Consider the following 25685-nt stretch of genomic DNA (forward strand, 5'->3'; position numbering starts at 1 on the left):
CGTTAGATTCAAGTTACGAAAGAACAAGAACAGCAACTTTTGTTATGACCGTATATATGTATAATACCAAATAGACAATTTATTTTTTAACCTTTAAGCAAACGTAGCATATTCCTCATTACCTATACCCATTAGAGAGTATGTCGTAAATGGAATGACTCAGCAACTTGTTTTTAAAATATTGTGTAATTGCACATTTATCACATTTGTTATGAGTTGCATTAAACGTAGTATCACAAAATGTTTTTATGCCGTCTCGTATAATATTTTCAAAATTACTAATTATTGAAAATCATTGCTATCAAAGGAGTGATTTCACGAAAACACGAAAATAAAGGTAGCACTACATACCACACACGCACTACAGAAGAAGAACACCTATATGTTTGATCATACATTATGGTGGAATAGCAGCACGACATGGCCATACCTAATACCGAACATAAGATATTAAATTAAGCATTCACAGTGGAATATCAGCGCGCATTTTGAGAATCACCACGCGACCGATATTTCAATGCGCGCACGTAAAGTATGAACAAACGTATTGCTTTTGAGAAATGTATCGTCACTGTTTGAAGTTTGAATACACGCTATGTTTGGTATTATATATGGCCAAGTCAAAACGTGCTGCTACTGTTCTGACATGATGAAATCAAATCTATAAGGTATCTGCTTTACTCCGAATGTGTCGTAGTGCTGCCTTTATTGGCGGTTTTTGAGAAATCGCCCTTTCAAAAACGATAATTTTTCGAAATTCCGAAAAGGATCCACAAGAGGGCGTCAAATCATTTTTTGGCATTTTAAGATTTGCACAGTAATTCCAAGTTTAATGAACGTACAGTTTTGTTGTATACCCAAGAGAAGAAAGTATTTGATGAATTTTCCAGTAAATTTAGTTGAAATACCAAACCGTTTTTAAATATGTCACATCTACATTTTTTAATAAAATTGAATATATACGTTATGTTTGGAATTATATATGGCCAATGCAAAACGTGCTGCTACTGTTCTGACTTATTAAAATCGAATCTATAAGGTATCTGCTTCTCTCCAAATGTGTCGTAATGCTGCCTTTATTGGCGGTTTTTGAGAAATCGCTATTTCAATAACGATAATTTTTTGAAATTTTGAAAATAATCCACAAGAGGACGTAAAATGCTTTTTGTTATTTTATACTTTCCGCAACTTATTCCAAGTTTAATTAACGTATAGTATATATGTATGTCCAAGAGAAAAAGATGTTTGATAAATTTTCTAGGAAATATATTTGAAATACCAAACCGTTTTTAAATATGTTACGTCTGCGTTGTTTATAAAAGTTTGAATGCACGCTATGTTTGGTATTACTTATGGCCAAGTCGAAACGTGCTGCTACAGTTCTGACATAATGAAATAAAATCTATAAGGTATCTGCTTTACTCCGAATGTGTCGTAGTGCTGCCTTTATTGGCGGTTTTTGAGGAATCGCCCTTTCAAAAACGATATTTTTTTAAAAACTTCGAAAAAATTCACAAGAGGGCGTCAAATCATTTTTTGTTATTTTAGGATTCGCCGTCTTATTCCGAGTTTAATGAACATACAGTTTTGATGTATGACCAAGAGAAAAAAGTGTTTGATGAATTATCCAGTAAATGAAGTTGAAATACCTAACCGTTTTTAAATATGTTACATCTACATAGTTGATAAAATTGAAAATTATACGCTATGTTTGGTATTATATATGACCAACTCAAAACGTGCTGCTACTGTTCTGACATAATAAAATCGAATCTATAAGGTATCTGCTTTTCTCCGAATGTGTCGTAGTGCTGCCTTTATTGGCGGTTTTTGAAAAATCGCCCTTTTCAAAAACGATAATTTTTCGAAATTCCGAAAAGAATCCACAAGAGGGCGTCAAATCATTTTTTGGCATTTTAAAATTTGCACACTAATTCCAAGTTTAATGAACGTACAGTTTTGTTGTATACCCAAGAGAGGAAAGTATTTGATGAGTTTTCCAGTATATTTAGTTGAAATACCAAACCGTTTTTAAATATGTCACATCTACATTTTTTAATAAAATTGAAAATATACGCTATGTTTGTAATTATATATGGCCAAGTCAAAACGTGCTGCTACTGTTCTGACTTATTAAAATCAAATCTATAAGGTATCTGCTTCTCTCCAAATGTGTCGTAATGCTGCCTTCATTGGCGGTTTTCGAGAAATCGCTATTTCAATAACGATAATTTTTTGAAATTTTGAAAATAATCCACAAAAGGACGTAAAATGCTTTTTGGTATTTTATACTTTCCGCAACTTATTCCAACGTATAGTATATATGTATGTCCAAGAAAAGAAGATGTTTGATAATTTATCTAGTAAATTTAGTTGAAATACCAAACATTTTTTGAATATGTTACGTCTGCATTGTTTATAACTTTTTGAATACACACTATGTTTGGTATTATATATGGCCAAGTCAAAACATGCTGCTACTGTTCTGACATAATGAAATCAAATATATAAGGTATCTGCTTTTCTGCGAATGTGTCGTAGTGCTGCCTTTATTGGCGATTTTTAAAAAATCGCCCTTTCAAAAACGATATTATTTTGAAATTCCGAAAAAAATCCACAAGAGGTCGTAAAATGATTTTTTCGGTATTTCCTACTTTCCGCAACTCATTCCAAGTTTAATGGACGTACAGTATGTATGTATGCCAAAAAAAAATGATATTTGATAAATTATCTAGTAAATTTAGTTGAAATACCAAACGGTTTTTAAATATGTTACGTCCGCATTGTTTGTAACATTTTGAATACACACTATGTTTGGTATCATACATGACCAAGTCAAAACGTGCTGCTACTGTTCTGACATAATGGAATCAAATCTATAAGGTATCTGCTTTTCTCCGAATGTGTCGTAGTGCTGCCTTTATTGGAGGTTTTTGAGAAATCGCCCTTTCAAAAACGATAATTTTTCGAAATTCCGAAAAGGATCCACTAGACTTAGAGGGTGTCAAATCATTTTTTGGCATTTTAAGATTTGCACACTAATTCCAAGTTAAATGAACGTACAGTTTTGATGTATGACCAAGAGAGAAAAGTGTTTGATGAATTATCCAGTAAATTTAGTTGAAATACTTAACCGTTTTTAAATATGTTACATCTACATAGTTGATAAAATTGAAAATTATATGCTATGTTTAGTATTAAATATGGCCAAATCAAAACGTGCTGCTACTGTTCTGGTTTGGTGAAATCGAATCTTTAACGTATCTGCTATTCTCCAAAAGTGTCGTATTGCTGCCTTTATTGGCCATTTTCCGAGAAATCGTCACTCCAAAAACGGCATGTTTGGGAAATTGAAAAAATTATATATAGGTTGTAAGACATTTTTCACTGTTTTATACAATTTGCATCTTATTCCAAGTTTAATTAACACACAGTATCGGTGTTTGAAAAAGTAAGAAAACGGAATATTACGATATTAGGTGAGTTTATTTGAAATGCCAAACCTTTTTAAAATATGTGAACATCTACGCCATTCAAATAATTGAGATTTACGCTATGTTTGGTATTATAAATGGCCAAGTCAAAACGTGCTGCTACTGTTATGGTATAGTGAAGTCGAATCTAAAAGGTATTTGCTTTTTTTCAGAATGTGTCGTAGTGCTGCCTTTATTGGCGGTTTTCGAGAAATCGCCCTTTCAAAAACGATTATTTTTCGGAATTCAGAAAAGAACCCATTATAGAAAGCGTAAAATGTTTTTTTTATATTTTAAACTTTCCCAATTAATTCTTAGTTTAATAAACGTACAGTATTCATTTGTGACAAGGAGAAAAATATATTTGATCAATTTTCCAGCAGCTTCAGTTGAAATACAAATCCATGTTAAATTTGTTACGTCGACATTGTTTATAAAACTGAGAATACACGCTATTTTGGTATTATATATAGCCAAGTCAAAACATGCTGCCACTGTTTTGTTATAGTGAAATCAAATCTATAGGGTATATACTTTTCTCCGAATGTGTCGTAGTGCTGCCTTTATTGGCGGTTTTCGAGAAATTGCCCTTCCAAAATCGATAATTTTTCGAAATTTTGAAACGAGTCCACGATAGGGCGTAAAATGTTTTTTTTGTATTTATACTTTTCTTCTGCAACTCATTCTAAGTTTAATAGACGTACAGTATTAATGTGTGACAAAGAGAAAAATATATATTTTATCAATTGTTCAGCAAATTTAGTTGACATACAATTCCTTTTTAAATTTGTTTCGTCCACATTGTTCATAAAATTGAAAGAGTATACGCTATGTTTGGTATTATATATGGCAAAGTCAAAAGGTGATGCTGCCGTTCTGACATAATAAAATTGAATCTATAAGGTATGTGCTTTTCTCTGAATGTGTCGTGATGCTGCCTTTATTGGCGGTTTTTGAGAAATCACCAATCCAAAAACGATAATTTTCGAAATTCTCAAACTAATTCAAGGGGATTATACTTTCTGAAACTTATTCTAACTTTAATAGACGTACAGTATTGATGTGCGACAAAGATAAAAAGATATTTGATCAGTTATCCTGCAACTTTAGTTGAAATACAAACCCGTTTTTAATATGTTACGTACCTTTGTTTTGTTTGCTATGTTTGGTATTATATATGGCCAAGTCAAAACGTGCTGCTACTGTTCTGGCATAATAAAATCAAATCTATAATGTATGTGCTTTTATCCGAATATGTCGTAGTGCTGCCTTTATTGGCGGTTTTCGAAAAATCGCCATTTTAAAAACGATAATTTTTTGTAATTCAGGACAGAATCCACTAGGAGTCGCAAATGTTTTTTTGCTGTTTTATACTTCCCGCAACGTATTCCAAGTTTAAAAGATGTACAGTATTAATGTGTGACAAAGAGAAAATGATATTTTATCCTTTATCTAGCAAATTCAGTTGAAATACAAAATCAATTTTAAATTTGTTACGTCCACGCCTTTATTAAAATTTAGATTACACGATATGTTTGGCAATATATATGGTCAAGCCAAAACGTACTGCTACTGTTCTGTTATAGAAAAATCGAATTTATAGGGTATCTGCTTTTCTCCAAATGTGTCGTGGTGCTGCCTTTATTGGCGGTTTTCGAGGAATCGAGGTTCCGAAAAGGATAATTTTCCGAAACTTTGTATTTGCGGAATACCTGAAAATTCATTTTTCGATTAGTTAGTCTTTTTTTAAACACTATTTTCTTGTTAAATTTAGTGTAATTATTCAGTTTAAAGATTTTTCATCTATTTTCGTGCCAATATTTTATTTTGATCAGCATTTTCAATTTTCATATTTACCTATAAGTGAACACTATATGCGCGTGGAACCTATATTCAATGTGTAAAAATATTCTGGCTGAAAATGCTGCTAGCTTCACAGTGGTCAATTAGACTACGGCCGGTTCTCAAATAAAGCTGAAGCACCTTCAATGGATGGCCTTTGACCCCAAGGAAATTGTTTCCATAATTCTAAATTTTGCAAAATTTCCTAAACCTATTTTGAGACGGCACTTACAAGCTAGTTTACGTGTTTCAAACCATTATTTTTTTTTATGGTTCCAACAAAGTGGACTTTTATATAATTAAACAATAAATAAGATAATAAATAAGGAGTACATGTATGTACCAATAGGAAAATAAGTATATCGACAGCATCATCAATCACATGTATTTTCGTTAAATCCATGGTGTTCCGTTGGTCATCGAGTTGATTTCACAGTTGACATTTAATTAGTTATTGGACACGTAGTGGACATAACGATCGTTTCAATATTATGTTGGTCTTGTTGTTGTTCTTTGACACTTTTTGGACATCTAGTGGAAAATCTAAAAAACCGCTTTTCTCTTTCATTACTGGACTGATTGCTTCGAAATTTTTACCGGTTGAAGATGAAATTTTTCTCCAGAAGGCTATTACTTTTATTTATTTCAAATATTTCTGTTAGCTCTGTGAAATTTGTTTTTGTTTGCTATGATGTCACCGAACGTTCTGCGGACGCATAGCCGACACTGGGTTCGCAGGTTCGAATCCCATGCAGGGATGGTTATGTGCGAGAGGATTGCTGGACTCCTCGCCGTCGTTGGGTGGTTCACGTAACCGCTGGTCGGTTACGGCTTCCTCCACCACCAAGTCCATGCTTCCGAAAACAAACAATACAGTAAAAACTAATCCCATACCCGACTTGGAATGGTAACCGGGCGAGAGGCCGTGGTTCGCCATATGGATAAGCCGTCTTATCGGCTTTCCCCTCCCCCGGGATAAATATGTAAATCCTCCTCCTCCTCCTCTTTTTTTTGATCACGTGCCATCGAACGTCGATGATTCGTAACGAAGTCCTTACGGTACTTTGCTACGATTTTTTCCTTACGCTGATCGACGGTACGGTAAACCGTACTGTACTGCGAACAGACGTGTCCATATATTTGGACGTAGCTCTCTTGTTTTTTAATTGAAAAAAAAAAAGAGTTATTAAAAGTCATAAGTTATTGCATATCATGTTAAGTTCTTTTGTGTAAAAACATAGTTTTCTAAATTTTTCTATGTTTCTCCTTGCTAAAAGAGAGTTTCTTATCTTCACTATAACATTATTGACATTTTGTACAACATTTTGAAAAATTACAGCATTGCGCTCCAACCATATTTTATATCGTGCAGTACACAATAACAATACAATAGCATTACGTTCTAAAATTGATAAATGAGAATTACAGTGATGATTTAAGTCCAATAAAATGCAGTTTTATAATTATTACATAATATACAATGATTCATTTAATTGGCGCGAGAAATGAAAGCATTGTTGGAATTCAATTTGATACTGTAGTTAAATCACCGTTGTCTGGGAATCGTTAACAGACGACCAGGGGCGGACACCCGAGGGTGGCTCGCTGCCCCCAATAATTTCGCAAATAATTTAATATATACATGTTGTTTCCGCCTTACAAAATTATCATTTCCGAAAAGTGCGATAGTCAAGCGCAATTAAACGGTTAATAGTTACCGATATTATAACTGTTTTCTTACAATAATGTGGACCAGAGCGCCTTCGGAGCACCTCACATAAGTGAAACATGCGCGCCCGCACGGGTAATACTCCATCTTCAAACAATCACGCGCCACGGTTTTGCACAACTAATTCCTTTTTGTACAATTTAATATGGTTTTCTCATTGTCAAAATCTTTCAATAGTGTTATTGTTGGCACTTGCGAGAGAAGTGAAAGAGGCAAACTGTATTTCATTACAACAATTAATTATTATCGCTAAAAAATTAACTAGATCTGAAGTTGTTATAAACAATTTTCACCGCTGGACGTATCTTTTCACGTTTTGGATTTCGTGCAAGGCCCAGCATAATTTGCGGGCAAAGATCAAAGCATTTACTATGTCGAAACGCCTATTCGACGTTTTAGACCACAGAAACTATCTAAAAAAAGATACCCCCACGGCCACCCCTTCGGATTTTTTTTGAAAACTGAAAAAGTCGCCAATAACGCGTGCAATTGCCTATTGCTAAAATCGCCGATTGTTTTTATCATTGTGACCTATTATTTAGGTCGTAAACGCCTTTGCGTTGGCGTATATCCTCTTTAAATTACAAAATTTCCACAAATTTGTGACACGATGACTATGATAATTATTTATTTTCGTACAAGCACGGACTTATGAACCCGGCAAGAATTCTAATAAGTTGAAAAGCGGCAATATAAAATACTAAAAATATAACTGTAAATAATATAAGTTTTGTTGAGGCCCGCGACAGTCTAAAAACGCTTTTCTAGGCATCGAAAATCGCAAAATTTATTTAACATAAAAATTATGTTTGCTTGACCTTTAAAAACATTTCTTCACTAAAATCGAAACACGGTCAATTGTGAGCGGGATTTGCCTTTTTATCCATTACTTTCAAATTGACGTCGTTTTCGTGTTGACATTAAACAAAGCTGAGAACGCGACTTTTTCCCGGTTTGTGAAGATATATAACATAGGTTCTCAAAGTGCTCCGTGCGGAGCCGTAGGGCTCCGCGTGAGAAGCCTAGGGGCTCTGCGAGCTATTTGATTATTTTTCAAAAAACTGACTTGGCTAATTTTGTAACTGTCCAAAGAAGCAATAACAGCTTTAATAAAATTTGGCAACAGTATAGTCTCGAAATATAGCAAAGAGGCGGAATTCAAAAATTACATTATTTATAAGCAGGAGCGCAGCCGGGATTCTTTAGAGGGAGGGGGGATCAAAATTGGAATCGGAAATTTCCGCGGAACATTATTCGCGATTAAGTAAAACCTTTTTAGTGGATAACGAGATTTCTGTTACGTAAAATATTCAACCCATGAGTGATGCGGGCGTTTAAAATGTCTTGTCATAATAATTTAATTGTGCTCATCGTTACTCACGTTTGATTCAAGATGACTATGAGGATTACTTAAATAAAAGATTACTATTCTAAAATGCCATAAAATACGTGATATAAACTGCCAACTATAAATAAATTGAAATCGTATTTTTGCGATCTTGGGATTTGTCAAACTTGATTTGTTCCCTCGCACTCGAGATTATTTTTAAGCAAGATATCGCCGTTACAAAAATCTCGAGGTCGACGTTAAAACTCAATGGGTACAATACACAATTGTGCAATCCATGACCGATGCGGGCATATTTAAAATGACTTGTTTATTGGGTTAATTCTGTTAAATGTAACCTGCGGTTGTGTCGACTCACAATAGAAAATGATTACTTCTCAAATAACCACGGCAATCCGCGGACATGAAATGAGAAACAATGAAACAAAGTTACGTGAACGAAGTTCTTGTGGACTACGTATATCCTGAACAACGCTGTTATCATAAAATATTAGAAACAAAGTCATATTGCCCACAAAATAACATATATACCTACTACCGGTGCCAGAAGTTTGATAAGATATTTGTGCCCGTCACGATCAAAACATAATCGTAATCATGACTTATTGCGTGGCAGTTTGGTGTATTATAACGATTTAGCGAATTCGACAACTTTGAGCCCTTCTTGCAAAACTGACTCCAACCTATCGCAGATCTGCCACTCAGATTTTTTGCAAGATATCACCCGATCATCATTTAAAAAATCACAAGGTCTAGGCAAAATAAGAACGATTGAAATTTATGTTATTGCATGCGGCTACGTTGGTAGTTTCAGAATGGATAAAATGTACATAGCGCGCACAATTGTGACTGTGTTTCGATTTCAGTTACTACGTAAAATACCATCAAATGTATATTGTCATTTGCAATGTCTAAAAAAGTGTTTTAAATCTGTCGTGAGTCTGCTGAAACAAAACTTATAGTGTTATCTTCCGTTTTAAGTTTTAGTTTTAATATTTCATGATGCCGCTTTTCAATCAAGAAATTTGAGTTGGGATTCACCGCCGATTCTTTATTAATTAATTTTAGCATCTCGTCGCCGATGACTATAATATATTAACATGTTTTTCACATCGAATTCATAATTTCCCACGAGAACGAAAAAGAAATTATCGTCGTCTTTGTGAAACCATATTATACATGTATATGCCGGAGGAAATTTTTGATTTAGGGAGAATAAACACCGACGTAAAGATGTTTAAGGTATAACGTTTCACGCTGACGAAAACAGTCGGCGATTGTACCAAAATGAAATCGCGCAGCGACCTTTTAAGTCATCCAAAAATGTCAAAAGGAAAAAGATTCGACCCCTAATTTAATAATATGTATGTCAAGTGTCAAATTTACAGCCTTAATATATATATGATTTATCTTTGAAATTTAGATTTACTTATGACTTGTATTAATTAACCCTATTGAAAAAAGGTTTAGCATTTAAATCAAGTAAAGTACTTTTAACTTACTCAATAATATTAATCGGAGTGTAACAATTTTAAAATTTATTTTAGGGCTCCGTAAATAATAGTCAACCTCTTCACGGGCTCCGCAACACCAAAAGTTTGAGAACCCCTGATATATAAGATAAAGCATATCCGATCAATGTTTGCATTTATTTATGCATTTTTATTGTACTGAAATAACTTTTACTACGTGAGAATTGACAGAAAATTTACGGATTTTTCAAAATGTTTTACCTTTAAAAATAATCAGAGTCACAACATTGCGATTGAGCGGAGCCAGTGTTACAAGTACATCTCAAATTTATCGAATTCGCAAAATAGGATACGGATCAAAACAATATATAAAGGGGCAGTTCACCACACATTTTTTTCCGCGGATTGCCGTGTTGTTTTAGAGTGGCTCTTGTTTTGTCGACTCAACCGCAGTTTAAATTGAAGACAATTAAATTAATAAATTAAGACATTTCGAATATGCCCGTATTGGTCTTTGATTGATTACTTTGCACAAATGAAAAATCATTTTTCGTTGAAAAAGTCGGCTCTTTTAACAAGTGGCGTAATCGTGAGGACTGTTCCCGCGTGGATTTCGAGGCCGTGATTTTGTATTTTTGATTTACTAGTATATACTTTATATTTATTTTTATTGTATGAAGTAAAATTGTACTATATGGAATTTTATATCAGATATTGAGATTTTTTTGTAACGGCGATAATGAGTTCGGAAGATTGCAAAAATACGTATCAAAATTGAATACATCAGGCAGCTTATCTCTTATTTTTTGTCCACAAATCGCCGTGGTACTTTAGTTTAGTAATATTTTTATTTTGACGTAAGAAGTCGCAACCGCGAGCTATGTTGGACACAATTAAATTGATATATGAGGACATTTTAAAATATCGTGGCTGTCATGTCATTATACGCTTAAAAAGGCGGCTCTTTTAACGAGCGCAACCGCGGTGCTTGTTGCAGACGGCATTGGGCAGTTCGACTTTGACCCCCCCCCCCCCCTGAACTTGTGCCTGTTTATTTTCGTATTAAATTATAAATAAAAACCCTGCAAATCATTGCGTGAATCCTGAATGTTATTTCGAGTTCAAATGATGATTTAATAAATCGGCAATAATGGCAATTCTATTAGTCAAATGATAATTCCTTGGTAAAATTTAGGAAAAAAATTCGCACAATAGCTTGTTACCTTGTTTTGCATTTCTAATTTTACGAAACGGCGTTAGTGCGCTTTATGCAGAACTAGGAATTGAAACACTAACCCAAAACGACCTCCAAATTTGTTATTTCTGTTTTTTAGCAAGAGCCGTGGGGTAATTCTCGCAGAATTCAAGAAATTGGCTCAGTGACGCGCAAGTTCCGTGTCTAAGCGAAGCATCCTAGGTACTCGATATATGAGTAGCAAAATTATATTCTATTACTTAGAGAATGACATCGACAGGTTATTCTTACGTGACGATACACGGCGCGGTATTTTTCGGTAGGCGATCCAAGTTCCTCCCCCCAAAAATTATGGAAAGTGTCCACCCCAGCAGAGACATAATGGAATCTAACTGTAATTAATCTAAGGCAGTGGTTCTCAACCTTTGTACAGACCGCGTACCTTTACTGTTTTTTACTATGGCCGCTCACCCACGGCAAAGCCCCTTTTTTGGCGCGAGGAAAAGAACACAAGAAACGTGCTATGGGAGTATTTTATGATGTGGCACTACATCCTTTGTGGCGTAACACGCTAAACAGACAAAAACATGCCCATATCGCTTCATTTAAGGTGGGCAATAGCGGACGAGGGCGATCTCTAAAGACACCAGCGCTATGGACGTTTTCCCCCACCATTGACCCCGGAAAAAGTATCCCTATACTTTGCTATTGCAAACTTTACGCTTTTTCTCAGAGTGTTGGCGCATATAAACTGGTTAAAGTGTTTGAGACCATCATTTGTATTAAATGCTCTTTGCCGAACTCGTTGATATATTTCCACGTCCACTTGCAGTCGATATACAGGCACATTTTCCTCATTGAGATAATTAAATATACTGATTTTTGAAGTTGCTGAACGTTTCTGGTTGTGGGTTCGCGAGTATTTGTAGGCTTTGATTTTATGTAAATTGGAGTCACGAAAAAAAAGTTTGGGAACCACTGGCCTTATTTACCTACAGCATTCTCATCCCAGGCAAACATTAGCAAACTACACTGAAATAATAAAGAATATAATCAATAACAGGTAAACATTATAAAGTGCATCTGATTACAAAACAAATGAATAAAATTAAGAACATTGTACACAGAGACATACAGTAATATGAAATTGCTATTAAACTCAATGATAAAATTTGAACTTGAAGCATGGGAATAGAATAGATAGGAATAGAAAAGTGACTTGCATATTACAAAATCGTCCATGTAACTAATAATATATATCATTAATAATTCAAATTAATATTTATTAAAATAACAAAACTAAAGAAACGTGAAAAGGTTAGAAAACAAACTGTGAAACGCTTTTGAGTTTCACTTCAAATAGACAAACCTTTTGACAAATAGAAAATGAACTGATCATAAATAGAATAAAGCTATTCAATGCCAAAACTACAAATATATATCATTATCCAAACAGCAACCATTCATTTGATATTTGCTTTGTACATTCAAATAAAATATCAACGAAAGATCACTTTACTTTCACTATTCAATGTCCTTTATTAATTTGAAAATCAGGAACTCATTCCTTTCAAGCCAGAATAAACTTACTGTAGTAAAAATGCGACAAAGCGGTGAATAGAATTTCAACATTGATTATTCAAATTCAGTAAATGCCACAGCAAGTAAACAAACAACATATTAAGAATTTCAAAATATTTCTCGGACTGCTTATAGAGTTGAGTGAATCCTTACTCAAACCCACACAATCAGTATTCATCCCACTTCTACTCTTAATTAGATTTAAATGAGCAATAAATTTGTTAATCCTCTTACAACATATAGAACAAAGATTGTCAGCTGGGTTTGTAAGCTTTCAAAAGCAGATGCTACTTAATGCGATTACAAATGAAATGTCATAAACGCATCAACTGAATAAATTAAAATAAATCGCTGGAAGAGACTCAAGTACTATATGCCACATTTTGAGATTTGTAATCATGATTTTTGTAATTGTTTGGTTATAACAGCCACACCTAAAAATGGACATAGTAGGTTCTTTCTGAAATCAAAACCAAAACAGAACTGAAACCCTGACCCTACTCCATAACGACAGAAGATCAAGAAAGTCCATTTCTGAAAACTGTAAAATCAGCTACTTTAGTTTTACTGCGATGACATGTATACAATAACATAATTATAAAATATACATTCACAGTAAATGTGACAGTTGAGCTTTATATGAAAACTCAAAACAGTATCTAGGCAGTGGATTTTCACAGTTATACCCTTGATGCATATAAAAATAGTTGTATGTTTGCATAAGGGGAACACTATGCTAATCACGCAATAAAATTTTACTTACAGTGGAATCATGAACTGAAAAACTTGCTGGATATCACCAAAAATAATAAACACATAAAATAAAGTTGTTGAATACAGATTAAAAAAAGTAAATATACTTAAAAACATTTCAATTATCAAAATTACGATCAGATATTTAAGAAATTCAAGGTGGATAACACGCATGGATTGGAAATATATATTCAACAACAAGGCAATAATATTAAAAGACACTTTTCCCAATTTATATATACCATTCAAAAGGAAGTATTAAATTCTAAGCTGAAACAAAATAAATATAATATACTAAAGGGCGGCCTGGTCACATTAATCATAACTTCAATATAGGCTATGCCAAATGCCCTTCTCAATAATCAGATTTTTATATTCCTACATGGCTTTCATTAAATACACATATATAGTCATTGGCCAATGGCCATACGATTCTTTTTACAAAATACCAAATGTTTTGCAATTCATTGCTACTCTAAGGCGTTCTTCTAAAACCTCTTTGCTGGAATACAAAGTCAGCTCCAGAGTCAGAAAACATGTTTGAACTACTGGTAAAAGAGCATCATTTGGATTTCCTTCGTCATCAAATTTTTCATATATTTTCAGTTTATCTTTCATACCCTTAAGTGGGACTATATCAGTTCCAGTAAGGAAGATTAGAAGCTTTGCTTTATCTTCTTCTGTCATATGGTGAACTATTTCCCAGAACCAATCACACACTTGTTTGAAAGTGTCGGAAAGTGGATGAATCACAGCATTCTTCTGAAGTTTTTTCCAATTCAATTTTTTTTTATACGCTGATACCCGCATTAATTCCTCGGGCCGAAAAAGTTTCATAACTGGACTGGTACACACCTTTTCAAAACCCTTTTTAAAGCTATCAAACTGTTTTTTGATAGATTTATTAAGTACATAATCAACTTGTAGTTTCACATATTCATTTTTGTTTGAGTTGGTAACAGCCAAATGTTGACCACGCTTTTTCAAAGGTTCGCCACTATTTGAAACAAAATGATATTTGTGTTTATCTTGCACAATCTCTTCACTGTCAATTAACTTCTGCAAACTATTGCCAAATGATGGAAATATTTGCTTGAAATCATCAAGATTTATTTCAACTCCTTGCAATTTTTTATACAAAGCAAGAGGGAACATCATACTTGCAAGAGGGTAATCCATTATTGCAGTGTTATAGAGAGCGAGCCCACATAGCATGCCGACGTAATAATACTTTGTTTCATCAGTGTTGTTAGTGAACCACATCATACGAGATTTTTCATCTTCAATGAATAGTCCCGAGCTTGGTTGGCATATTTCTTGGAAAACAAGCCTAAAAAATTCTTTTGTCAACCCATCATAGTCCATTCCTTCTTCCCCTTCGAAAACAATGTACAGTTTCAAGGCTGGATCTTTTATAAAATCCAATTGTTTAATAGCATCTTCGAAAACATTTTCCCTGTTCACTATCAACTCGCTATAAACCGGAAAGATATAAAATGGCAGTGCATGAGATAGATCGCATGATAGCAAATCTTTTTTCACCCCAATATTGAACAGAAATGGGCATGAAAATATCAATGGAGTTTTGTTCTGTTTCTTTTGTCTCATCTGTTCATTCAAAAATTCCAGACTAAATTTGACAGGAAGATAGAATTCATCAAAAGGAATGATGTGATGCTTACAATTCAATTTATGTAATTTCTTTACTAAATTCAGTTCATTTTGAGCAGCATCACTCGAGACCTCAAATTTTTTCAACAAACCATCTGCAATATGTATACAGCACAATTTAACAAGTGCTGAAAACACTGATGAAGATGTTTTATACCAACTGGAAAGTTCCCCCCAATATTTTGCTTTCATTGTAACCAGTTTTCTAATGAAGAGAAAGAAGCATTTAGCTCTGCTGACAACACATTTGATGGGTGAAATCAAAAACGGCATCAGAAGGAAATATTTAAGTGACTCTGTATCTGGATCATCTTTAGGACGACGAGATAAAACATTGTCACACAGAACTTTAACAATAAGTTTTTCAACTGCTTCATTTTTGCTTTCAAAGATTTGAGACAAAAGTGTTTCAACTTTATCGAAATCAAAACTGCGAGAGACAACTTCATTCCTTACAACCTCCAAGTGGAACGAACCAGTCAAACATTTTTGTGATGATATAATTGAAATGAGTTTTTGCTCGATATCAGCTGGCATTTCACTATTTCTTGGCAGTTTTGATATAATTTTGCAATAATTTTCATCCAAGGTCAAAATATGTTGATCTGAATCAAGTATCCTGAAATCTTTTTGCTGTAAAATGTCAGCACCGACTGATTTTTCTAACAAAACAACTGTCTGAATACCACCTGCAAATACTTGTTTTACTTTATTGTTACCATTCTCATCACTACTTTGTGGTATATTAACCATCATGGGATCTGGAATTTTGTCTTTTTTGATTCCAATACCAAGTTGTCCATCTGAACAACTTCCAAACGCAAAAACCTGCTTACAATCAGGGCTAAAAGCAACTGTGTGATTTTGCCCACAAGCGATTTGTGTTACAACACTTCCACTGAATTCCTCGACTTGCTTTGGTTTTGACTCATTGTTACATGGAACACCATGTCCCAACTGGCCAAATGCTCCAAGACCAAAAGAAAACATCTGTCCATCCCTTGTTAATAAAGCACTGTGATAGTCACCAGCTGAAACATAAGCGATGGGAAGTTTTGATGACATTTTTATAATCAGTGGAGAAGAATGATCCATGAAATCTCCGACGCCTAACTGGCCAAAATTATTTCTTCCCCATGAATACAAGATTCCTGATAGCGATAAACAAAATGAATGCCAACCTCCTGCTGCAATCCTCAAAATGGGAACATTCTCCAAAGTGGTGATACGTTCTGGTTCTTTCACAGGACATTTGTTTTTAAGTCCAAGCTGTCCATATTCATTATCTCCCATTGAAAACAAATCCCCATTTTTCAAGAGTATCAAAGTATGAGTATTTCCACAAGCGACCTGCACCACTTTCTTCTTGTTAGTGAATGGAACACTCATTGGTAGAGAGACAAAATCATCCGCATCTGTTAGACCTAGCTGTCCGTGATCATTACAACCCCATGCATAAGCCTTTCCATTTTCATCAATCACGAACACTTGGCCATGTACACCAGCATGGATATTCAGAGTTTTTATATCTTTTATAACATTAAGTAATTCGTTATCTGCATGTGTATCTTTCTCTGCTACATAGGCCCTAATTGTTCCATCATGGTAGAGAATGTAAGCATTGTCACGTGTGAGAGCAACATTCTTGATACCATCACCTGCTATTGAAAGTTTTTCCAATGACGTTACATCTTGTTTCCGACCGAGGGAATCCACCAACGCACCATTTCCACATGCCAGCATGCTGTCTATCATTTACTTTTGTTGCATATTATACCTGAAAGATAAAATATAACATTTCAATTTACTTGATACAGATAGAAACATAAATTTAAAAAATTGCCTGTTCCACAACAGAAAGATAGTGAAGCAAAACAGAATAATGAACAGCAATACATACAGCCTGATAGTGTACTTCTCTCAATAACCAGTGATAATTCAATATAACCAAAATCAATTGAAATACTTGAAAATAGGAGCACAAACAATACACAAATCCAAAATATATGACACCAAGGCTGTTTAACCTTGAGTAATATATACATTTGTCATTTATGGGGATCCAATTTCAAAAAGGATGAGGCACAATTTTAACCAGACAAACTAGTACTTGATTACATTTTTGATAACAGTTTGCTCGATACAGGATCAAAAGATCACAAAAGCAAAATAAAATACTAGGAATCACTAGGATCCACATAAAATTAATGGGGATGAAAATATTGAACACAACTACGAACTACTACAGAAACAAATATAGACGGAATGGATGATATAGGACTAGATGTAGACGACGAAGAAGTCCTATATGTATACGGCGAAGAAAAATTTCAAATGTTATGAAAGAAAAATGAAAACAAAAAAGAGGTTGAAATTAAAAAGATTGGTTCATCACAATCAAGATAACATTTTTATGTTTATGTGACCAAGAAATTCCCATAAACTTATATGTAGATCGTCGAGTCAAAGTTTTATATTCAAGCCTCCAAGAGACAGGAGTTGGCTATAAATATTCAAAAAAATTAAATTGACTATAAAAAAATAATTGCATTCGTCAAGTTTTTATTATCAAAAAATGTTTTCCATACAAGTTCGGGAGCAGTAGATAGAGTTGGACATTTTGTACATATTTAGAGTTGGAGTCAAACATTAATATATTTATAGATTTATTATAAAAATGCTTCATTTCTGAAAAATATCCAAAATAATCAAATATTGAAATAAATAAGAAAGAAAACAATGAATATAGGGTTTTAAGATTTTTTAAATTGCAAAGGGAATTTATTGATACCTTATATTGTTTTGGCCATCACAGATGTATTGAATGAGGTAAAAATACCTAAAGAATCACTAATTTAAAATTAACAAACCTGGTTGAGAGTAGATATATTGAGAACTGACTTCATAAAAAAATTGAAAGGAACTTTAGGGACACCCTGTATTATGAAACATAATATATGTGCAGATTGTATAATGAATTTTGACAGCGAATATAATTGGACAAAATTTCCTGTTAACACCAAGAGCGCTATGGGATTTTCAAACAAAACTCAATACATTCTATGCAGATTTAATTCAGGCGACGGCTGTTTTTCTTAAATAATTTGATTATTTGATTTGTCAAAAACATGAAAGAAGCATAAGCATATTTGTAATAAATACAACACATTTCCTTACAACATACAACACATACATAAATTATACTGATAATCATTTTTCAGTGTGAATAACAAACAAAGGAAATTACACACCACATAAATGGGTGAGTACAAGACATTCATACCAGATAATGTGGTGTCACATATGCTAGTTACCCCTAAAACAATCTTTTGCATTGCAAGTTTCAAGCTTGATTACAAAAACCATTCACACACAAATAATTCTTCAAATTCAAATCAGATAAATATACATGAACAAATTATAATAATCCATAAATGTAATCTTTGAATTGGCATCAGTCACTTTAAATGAAATCCCTTGCATTGAATCGCCAGATTTAACCGATCTTCCAAAACTACTTTACTTGAATAAACGGGTAATTGAAGAATATTATAACAGGTCATGGCAATCGGCAATAACTTATCATTAGCTTCAATCTGCTGTATCTCAAATTTGAATCCAGATACAGGCACCTTGTTGGAAGCGGTCAAAAATATGAGAAATTGCTCTTTCTCTTCATCATTAAAACTAAGCAATACTTCCCAAAACCATTCGCACACTTCACTAAATTCATCTGAAACTGAAAAAGCATCCATGGACGCTTTCACTTCTTCCCAACTAAAATCTTGTTTACCAACTACCATTTCCATGAGCTCTTCTGGTCTGAAAATATCAAAAATTTCACCAGAGCAAGCTTTAGAAAAACCGTTTTGAAATGAGCTAAACTGCTTTTCAACAGATTTATTCACAACATAGTTCACACAGAGTCGTACATATTCATCTCTATTTACAGATGTAACAGGTATTTCATGTCCATTGGGTTTCAATGGAACACCCTTAGATGACACGAGGGTAAGTTCAAAAACTTCTTCAACTGTTTGGTCCTCTTGTTCTTCAAAATCAAGTATTTGTTGTAAGCTATTGCCAAATGTTGGTTCAAATTCCTTGAAGTCATCAAGGTCTGGCTCCTGTCCTAATAACTTTTTATACAAGACAAGTGGGAAATTTGCATTTACAACAGTGTTGTTACACAGAGCAATGCCACACAGCTTTCCCACAAGATTGTATAATGGTTCCTTTGCATCAATGTAAGAAGTAGAAAACCACAAGTAATTTGAATCATCATTCCCCGAAAACAATTCATAATTGGTCAACAGTTCCGGCAGAATAAGCATGAAATATTCCTTATTTATTGCTCCATCATCTATTCCCTCTTCGCCCTGAAACTGAACATGAAATGGCCGGCTCAAATTTTCAACATTTTGCAACTGTTGCACAGAGTCAGCGACGAGTGATGACCTGTTAACAGATATACGTATTTTGGGAGGTAAACCCAAAAAAGGTAGAAATTGACCAAACATTATATCTATTCTTTCTCGAAAATTTGCTTTATTCTTCCTGTTTTTTGCATCCAACAGAAGTAGAGTAGCTTTAGACTTCGCATCACCAAGAAAGGGGTATTTCAGAAGTAAAATACGGACAACTTCCAGGTTACTTTTTATGAATTGTTCGGTTAAAGAAAGGTGAAATGCTTTATAACTAGTGATTTTAGATATTTCATTATGACTGTTTAGTATTTTCATAACATTTTGGCATCTCAGCCCGGCATCTCCACCAGTGAGAAAAAGATATCTTAAGTTATCAAGCATCAACGCTTTGCCTAAATGTACAATATTGACAAAGGCCACTTCTGATGACTTATACCATCTTTCCAAAACTTTCCAGACAACTTTTTCCATATGTGACAGTTTAATGAAGAAGAAACGGATCATTTCTAATTTCTGAACCGAGTCTTCCATATGCTCAAATACCATTGGCAAAGTAATATATAGTCTGATAGCATCCAAATCAGGTGGATCTGTATCCAAGCTCCGCAGCATCTCAAAGAGGTACTTCATAATAGTTTCTGAGAACTTACATCCACAAATCAGCTTCAACACTTCACTTGCTTGATCAAGGTGGACCCCATGGTGATAGTGATTGGTCACTTGATTGAGGTCAGCAAATGAACTATTCCAACAACTTTTTGAATTTATCACTGAAATAATATCGGTTTCATCCTTCACATTTTCAAGGGTGCTGCAAAATACTTTTTCAAATTTTACAACACCAACTTCATCACCAATGGCCCTGAAATCTGATGGTGATGAATCAGGTATATTTGAAGTCAAGATGTAGGTTTGATTGCCTGCAGAACATATTCTGAAAACAGAGACAATAGCTTCTTCATGTTTCGATGACCAAGAACCGTTAACAATTTCAGGAGTTTGAACTTTCTCAACCAATTTTCCAAGACCAAGCTGACCATGTTCACAGTTTCCAAAGGTAAAAACCTGTCCACAACCAGGAACAAACGCGACAGTGTTATTATTACCGCATGCAATCTGAGTAACGACGCTGCCTTTGAATTCTTCAACTGGTTTTGGAACCGATGTATTATTCGAGTCACCGTGGCCTAATTGTCCACTGGAATTAAGTCCAAAAGTCAGCATTTCTCCTTTCCTTGTTAAAATTGCACTATGGTTATCACCTGCTGAAATATAAGCAACTGGATCTTCTGTAGACAACTCCATCAACTTTGGAGAAGCATGGCCAACAAAATCACCTACACCCAGTTGGCCATGATCGTTTTTCCCCCAAGAAAATACCCTGCCAGATATAGTGACACAAAATGAATGCCATCCACCAGCTGCAAGTAGTATTACTGGCAAACCTTCAAACGAATCTATTATCGTTGGTTCAGTAACAGGACGCTTATTTCGTAAACCAAGTTGTCCATGCTTATTATCACCCACAGAATATACTTCACCATATTTGAGCAGTATCAATGAATGTGACTGGCCGCATGCAACATGAACAACCTTTTTTGTAGTAAAGATATCAAGCTGTGTAGGTACCTGGATAGTGTTAACATCTTTTAGCAAGCCCAACTGACCTTGGCTATTAGAACCCCATGCATATATTATGCTTTGTTCATCGATTGCAAACGCATGATCACCGCCAGCAAAAACATTTACTATTTTGACTGCTTTCAGGACTTCCCTTTTTACGACCTTTGAACTTTCTTCTGTATCTAGTAAATATTCATGAAGAGTTCCATCAGACAATAGAACGTATGAATTGAAATTGCCATTCACTATTTTTTTGATGTTTGGGTCTTCTAACGCAACTGATTCAGGCGAGAGTAACTGACACTTGGGATGGTAATAATCCAATATGGCACCTTTCCCAAACCCAAACATGATTTGGTAGAGAAAGATATTGCCTTATAACAATGCCTAATCATAAGCAGATAACAACAATAAGAAACATTAAAAAAAATAGGGCAGCAAATGTTTTTATAAACAAACGAAAGTTTGAAAAAGTACGAGTTAGATTTTGTTTTTAGAGCTAGAAAAGTTCGAGGAATTATTTGTAAAAGTCATTCAGAACTGTTCAACCAATAGTTTCACCGCTATGAGTTATTTCAGTATTTAGGTTGAGTTTTAAAATATTTCAGTATCCTCTGACACAACACCATTCCAACAAAAAATAAGTTTTAGAAATTCAAAGAAACTACGTGGGATTTTAAGTTCTAAATAGGATTATAAAAAACTTGAGTTCCCAAAACACTCAGAAATTTATGAAATAAAGATTTCATAATTAACATAATTTTTGGAGAAAGTTTGTTCAATTTTGATAATCACAGAAACAAGTTACTACTAAGTTGTTATAAACCTATAGAGACACTCTAATCTAAGGTAAAACATTATTAGGACATATTACAGTAGTATTATATGTTATCGCACTTCGAAGTATCAGTTTAATATTTATTTTGAATAGGTACTTTGAATGACCCTAATGACAAAATAAAATATAGTTTTTGGAAAATCACCCTTTGTCTGTTTGTGTAGTAAAAAGTGAACAGATACAGAATAAACTGAAAACAACTGCATAGGAAGTCACATCACAAAAATTGAAGACTTGACAAAATCAAAATGTTTGTACCAGTATACAGATAATTATAACAGTTATCATCTGCAGAACTGTCTTCTAATAGAAACTACCAAAAGAATAAGCACATAAAAGTAGGCGTACCTGGTTTTTACGTTGTATCCAGTTCCTCTTTTTGAAACGGATCATCCTTGGTGGAACAAAGAGACAATAAAAGAATGTTTTCGATTCTGGGTCTTTCCCGCATTCAGGACCGGGGGTGATAATGTACGCTGATCAGCAGCATTACGCAACCGCGTTTGATTACCGAATAATCGCATGACTCGAGAGCATAGGTGACGAACACAAGGTCCCTGACTCAATTTTATTACTTCCGGGAATTTGCAGACAGTTTATCCATAATTATACTGAATATTCAGCAATTAGACTACGGCCGGTTCTCAAATGAAGCTGAAGCATCTTCAATGGATGTTTTCCCGGCCCTTGACCCCAAGGAAATTGTTTCTATATTTTATCATTGTAGATTTCTGAAACCTATTTTGAGACGGTTTTCGCGATTTGGCACTGCAACCTAGTTTACGTGTTTCAAACCATCATTTTGATTCTAATTATCCAATTTACCTCCATTTGAAAGTACGTAGCGGTGCATTCTTGTCTATGGTGGCCCATCGTTGTCACGCGTAAAATTGAAAATAAAAATGAAAAATAAAATAAAAAACCGAAAATAAAAAAATAGTTGTGAAAAAACATAAAAATAATTGAAAAAAAAAATTAAAAATAAAAAAAAAACGAAAAAAAAAACATAAAAAAAAAAATAAAAAAAATAAAAATTGAATAAAAAGAAAATAAAAAGGTTGACAACGATGGTCCGCCTCGTGGCCCATCGTTGTCACGCGTTTTTATTTTTAGAAAATTTGCTTCTGCTTGGGACCAACGTTGTCAGGCATAATCCTACGCGCACAAATGTGTTCCCTGGGTTTCCAACTCTACTGATTTTTTTGAGCAATATTCAATATGGAAATGTTCTATAAATTCTCCATGCTACAAGTTCAACAAGAAGTAATATATTTATAATAATGATAAGAGAATATAGAATTGAATACGAAAATTCGGAAAATTTGTTTTTACGTGTAGAAGGTAATTTAATTGGAGAATGCTGCTTAACTATTCAGTTGTCTGGACACTCGCGATGCCGGTACCGTACTGTCTTACCAAATACCGATAGTCGGTTATAGTCGCTTTGCGTCTGACCGTACCGGTAGCCATGCAATCACTCATGAAAGAATGGGAGATACGGATAGTCTCGTAGAATATAGACTACTGAAACACTCTCTGCGCCTGCCTCATACCGTACGTACAGCCGTAACGTACCGATCCAGACAAATGATAAATCGCCCGTGCTCAACCATTTATTTCAATACATACCTCGATCCTAGTAGAATATAGTGAGTCGAGGTATGGATTGAAATAAATGGTTGAGCACGGGCGATTCATCATTTGTCTGGATCGGTACGTTACGGCTGTACAGTATGGGGCAGGCGCAGAGAGTGTTTCAGTAGTCTATATTCTACGAGACTATCCGTATCTCCCATTCTTTCATGAGTGATTGCATGGTTACCGGTGCGGTCAGACGGTACCGTACCGGCATCACACGAGTGTCCAGACAACTGAGCAGTTGAGCAGCATTTTTCAATTCAATTACCTTCTACACGTAAAAACAAATTTTCGTATTCAATTCTATATTCTCTTATCATTATTATAAATATATTGCTTGTGGTTGAACTTGTAGCATGGAAAATTTATAAAACATTTTCGTTTTGAAATTATTGGATATTGCTCATGAAAATCAGTAGTGAGTTAGAAACCCAGGAAACACATTTGTGCGTGTAGGATTAAGCCTGACAACGTTGGTCCCAAGCAGCATCAAATTTTCTAAAAATAAAAACGCGTGACAACGATGGGCCACGAGGCGGACCATCGTTGTCAACCTTTTTATTTTCTTTCTATCCAATTTTTTTTTTTAATTTTTTTTTTGTTTTTATTTTAAATTTTTTTTTTAATTTTAAATTTTTTTTTCTTTTTTTTTTCAATTATTCTTATGTTTTTTCACAACTATTTTTTTTATTTTCGCTTTTTCATTTTTTTTTTTAAATTTTACGCGTGACAATGATGGGCCACCATACTTGTCTACCCCAACTTCGGGACGCAACACTGGAAACTAGAATTCATCAGAAAACAACATGATTATAGAGCTATTTATTTAATTCACACCAAAATATCGAAAATAGAACTATAAAATGACAAATAGCAAAACTGACAAAAACAGCTACTGCGAATAACTATATTATAACTATATATGTTGAAAGAGGACTTGTATGGGTCACGTGACTTTGTTACTGGACGGCAATGAAACAAAAACGTCCAATTGGCTCCTATCAGTTGCAAGTTGGATTATACGTTTCCGTTTTGTTTGGCTGTTGAAAATGGTTATTTCGTATTGTTCAGTTGGCTGTACGTATAGTATAGACAACGAAATGGATCTTCAGTTATATTCCACTGATTTCAAAAGATCCGGAACGTCGCGCAATGTGGATATCATCTATTGACAGGGCTGCTTGTCAGTGGCGGCGCGTCAATAAGGCCAATTGTTTTTTCGGTATAATAAAAAATATTCGAAAAATACCTCAATATCGGTTGCACAGATTGTCTACACTAGCCATATTCTCCCGACATGGTTCATTTTTCGCTCGCAAAGCCTTCGCCGAACGTCGACGGGGCGACGCCGATTTTGCCCCGGTTGCTCATTGTATATCGTATTCTCTCTTTTATCTTCCACTCGCCGCGTTTGTCTCGTTTGTTTTCTGTTTCTTTTACTAAATCATCGGGGCCGATCGGGGCTAGCCCCGAAATTATGACGACACAATGCCGTAGTCTTCCGGGAGAACTCGAAATGTCATTTAATTAAAAATAAATAATGTTTCACTATTCCAAAAAATTAAGGTTGTTGATATCGCCTGTTATGGCATTCGGCACCAATAATAACAAATAAAATGGTGCAATAACGCCGTCTTCGCGTTCTGAATATTCGAGCTAAAATGACGGTGATTGATGTCTGCCACAAACGCTTTTGCGGGCTCTTTGCGAGAAACACAAGTATAATCACATGAGACAGATTTCGTCGCGAGAGAAAAATGCGTCCCTGATTAATAGATTAGAAATACAAAAATTGACGCACAGCGCCGTAGAGGCGGTAACCGAGTCCCAGGGATTCTAATCCTCCGGATTCCGTATTCTATATCGTCCATCTCTACCTGGGAGTATCAGAATTCTTACTTTTGTGCCATAATTCTGGTTACTTACTATAGTTAATTACTATACCATAAATGCAATCGCAGAACAGCAGAATTACTCTGCCCTTCTCCACTTTAATAACATATGGTACCGACGCAGAGATGACTGGCAGATGCCACCACATCCTACTTTATCCTTATGCCTCAGTGTATCTTTTCAGTTATTTCAACCAACAAAA

The 25685-nt window shown here is 34.5% G+C and overlaps 2 protein-coding genes across 2 annotated transcripts in view; one reads left to right on the forward strand and one right to left on the reverse strand.

Annotated features, from left to right (window-relative positions):
- The window catches only part of LOC120347323 (phosphoglucomutase-1-like), a 147263-nt gene that overhangs the window by 93650 nt on the left and 27928 nt on the right, over nt 1-25685 (forward strand). The window lies entirely within an intron of this gene.
- On the reverse strand, nt 12093-22280 carry LOC120347992 (E3 ubiquitin-protein ligase HERC2-like). The gene is made up of 2 exons (XM_078118015.1): nt 18527-22280; nt 12093-16820 (listed from the first exon to the last, which is right to left on the reverse strand). Exons 1-2 carry the CDS (start codon nt 21463-21465, stop codon nt 13832-13834), a joined length of 5928 nt encoding a protein of 1975 aa, XP_077974141.1. The 5' UTR covers nt 21466-22280; the 3' UTR covers nt 12093-13831.

This window comes from Styela clava, chromosome 11 (genome assembly GCF_964204865.1).
Source record: "Styela clava chromosome 11, kaStyClav1.hap1.2, whole genome shotgun sequence".
NCBI classification, from domain to species: domain Eukaryota; kingdom Metazoa; phylum Chordata; class Ascidiacea; order Stolidobranchia; family Styelidae; genus Styela; species Styela clava.

Excerpts from the sequence above, each read along its gene's own strand:
- LOC120347992 (XM_078118015.1), bottom strand. The coding sequence starts at position 21,465 with ATGTTTGGGTTTGGGAAAGGTGCCATATTGGATTATTACCATCCCAAG. Across the intron at positions 16,821-18,526 it reads TGCAAGGGATTTCATTTAAA|AATGATAGACAGCATGCTGG; the intron begins GTGACTGATGCC and ends GCAACAAAAGTA.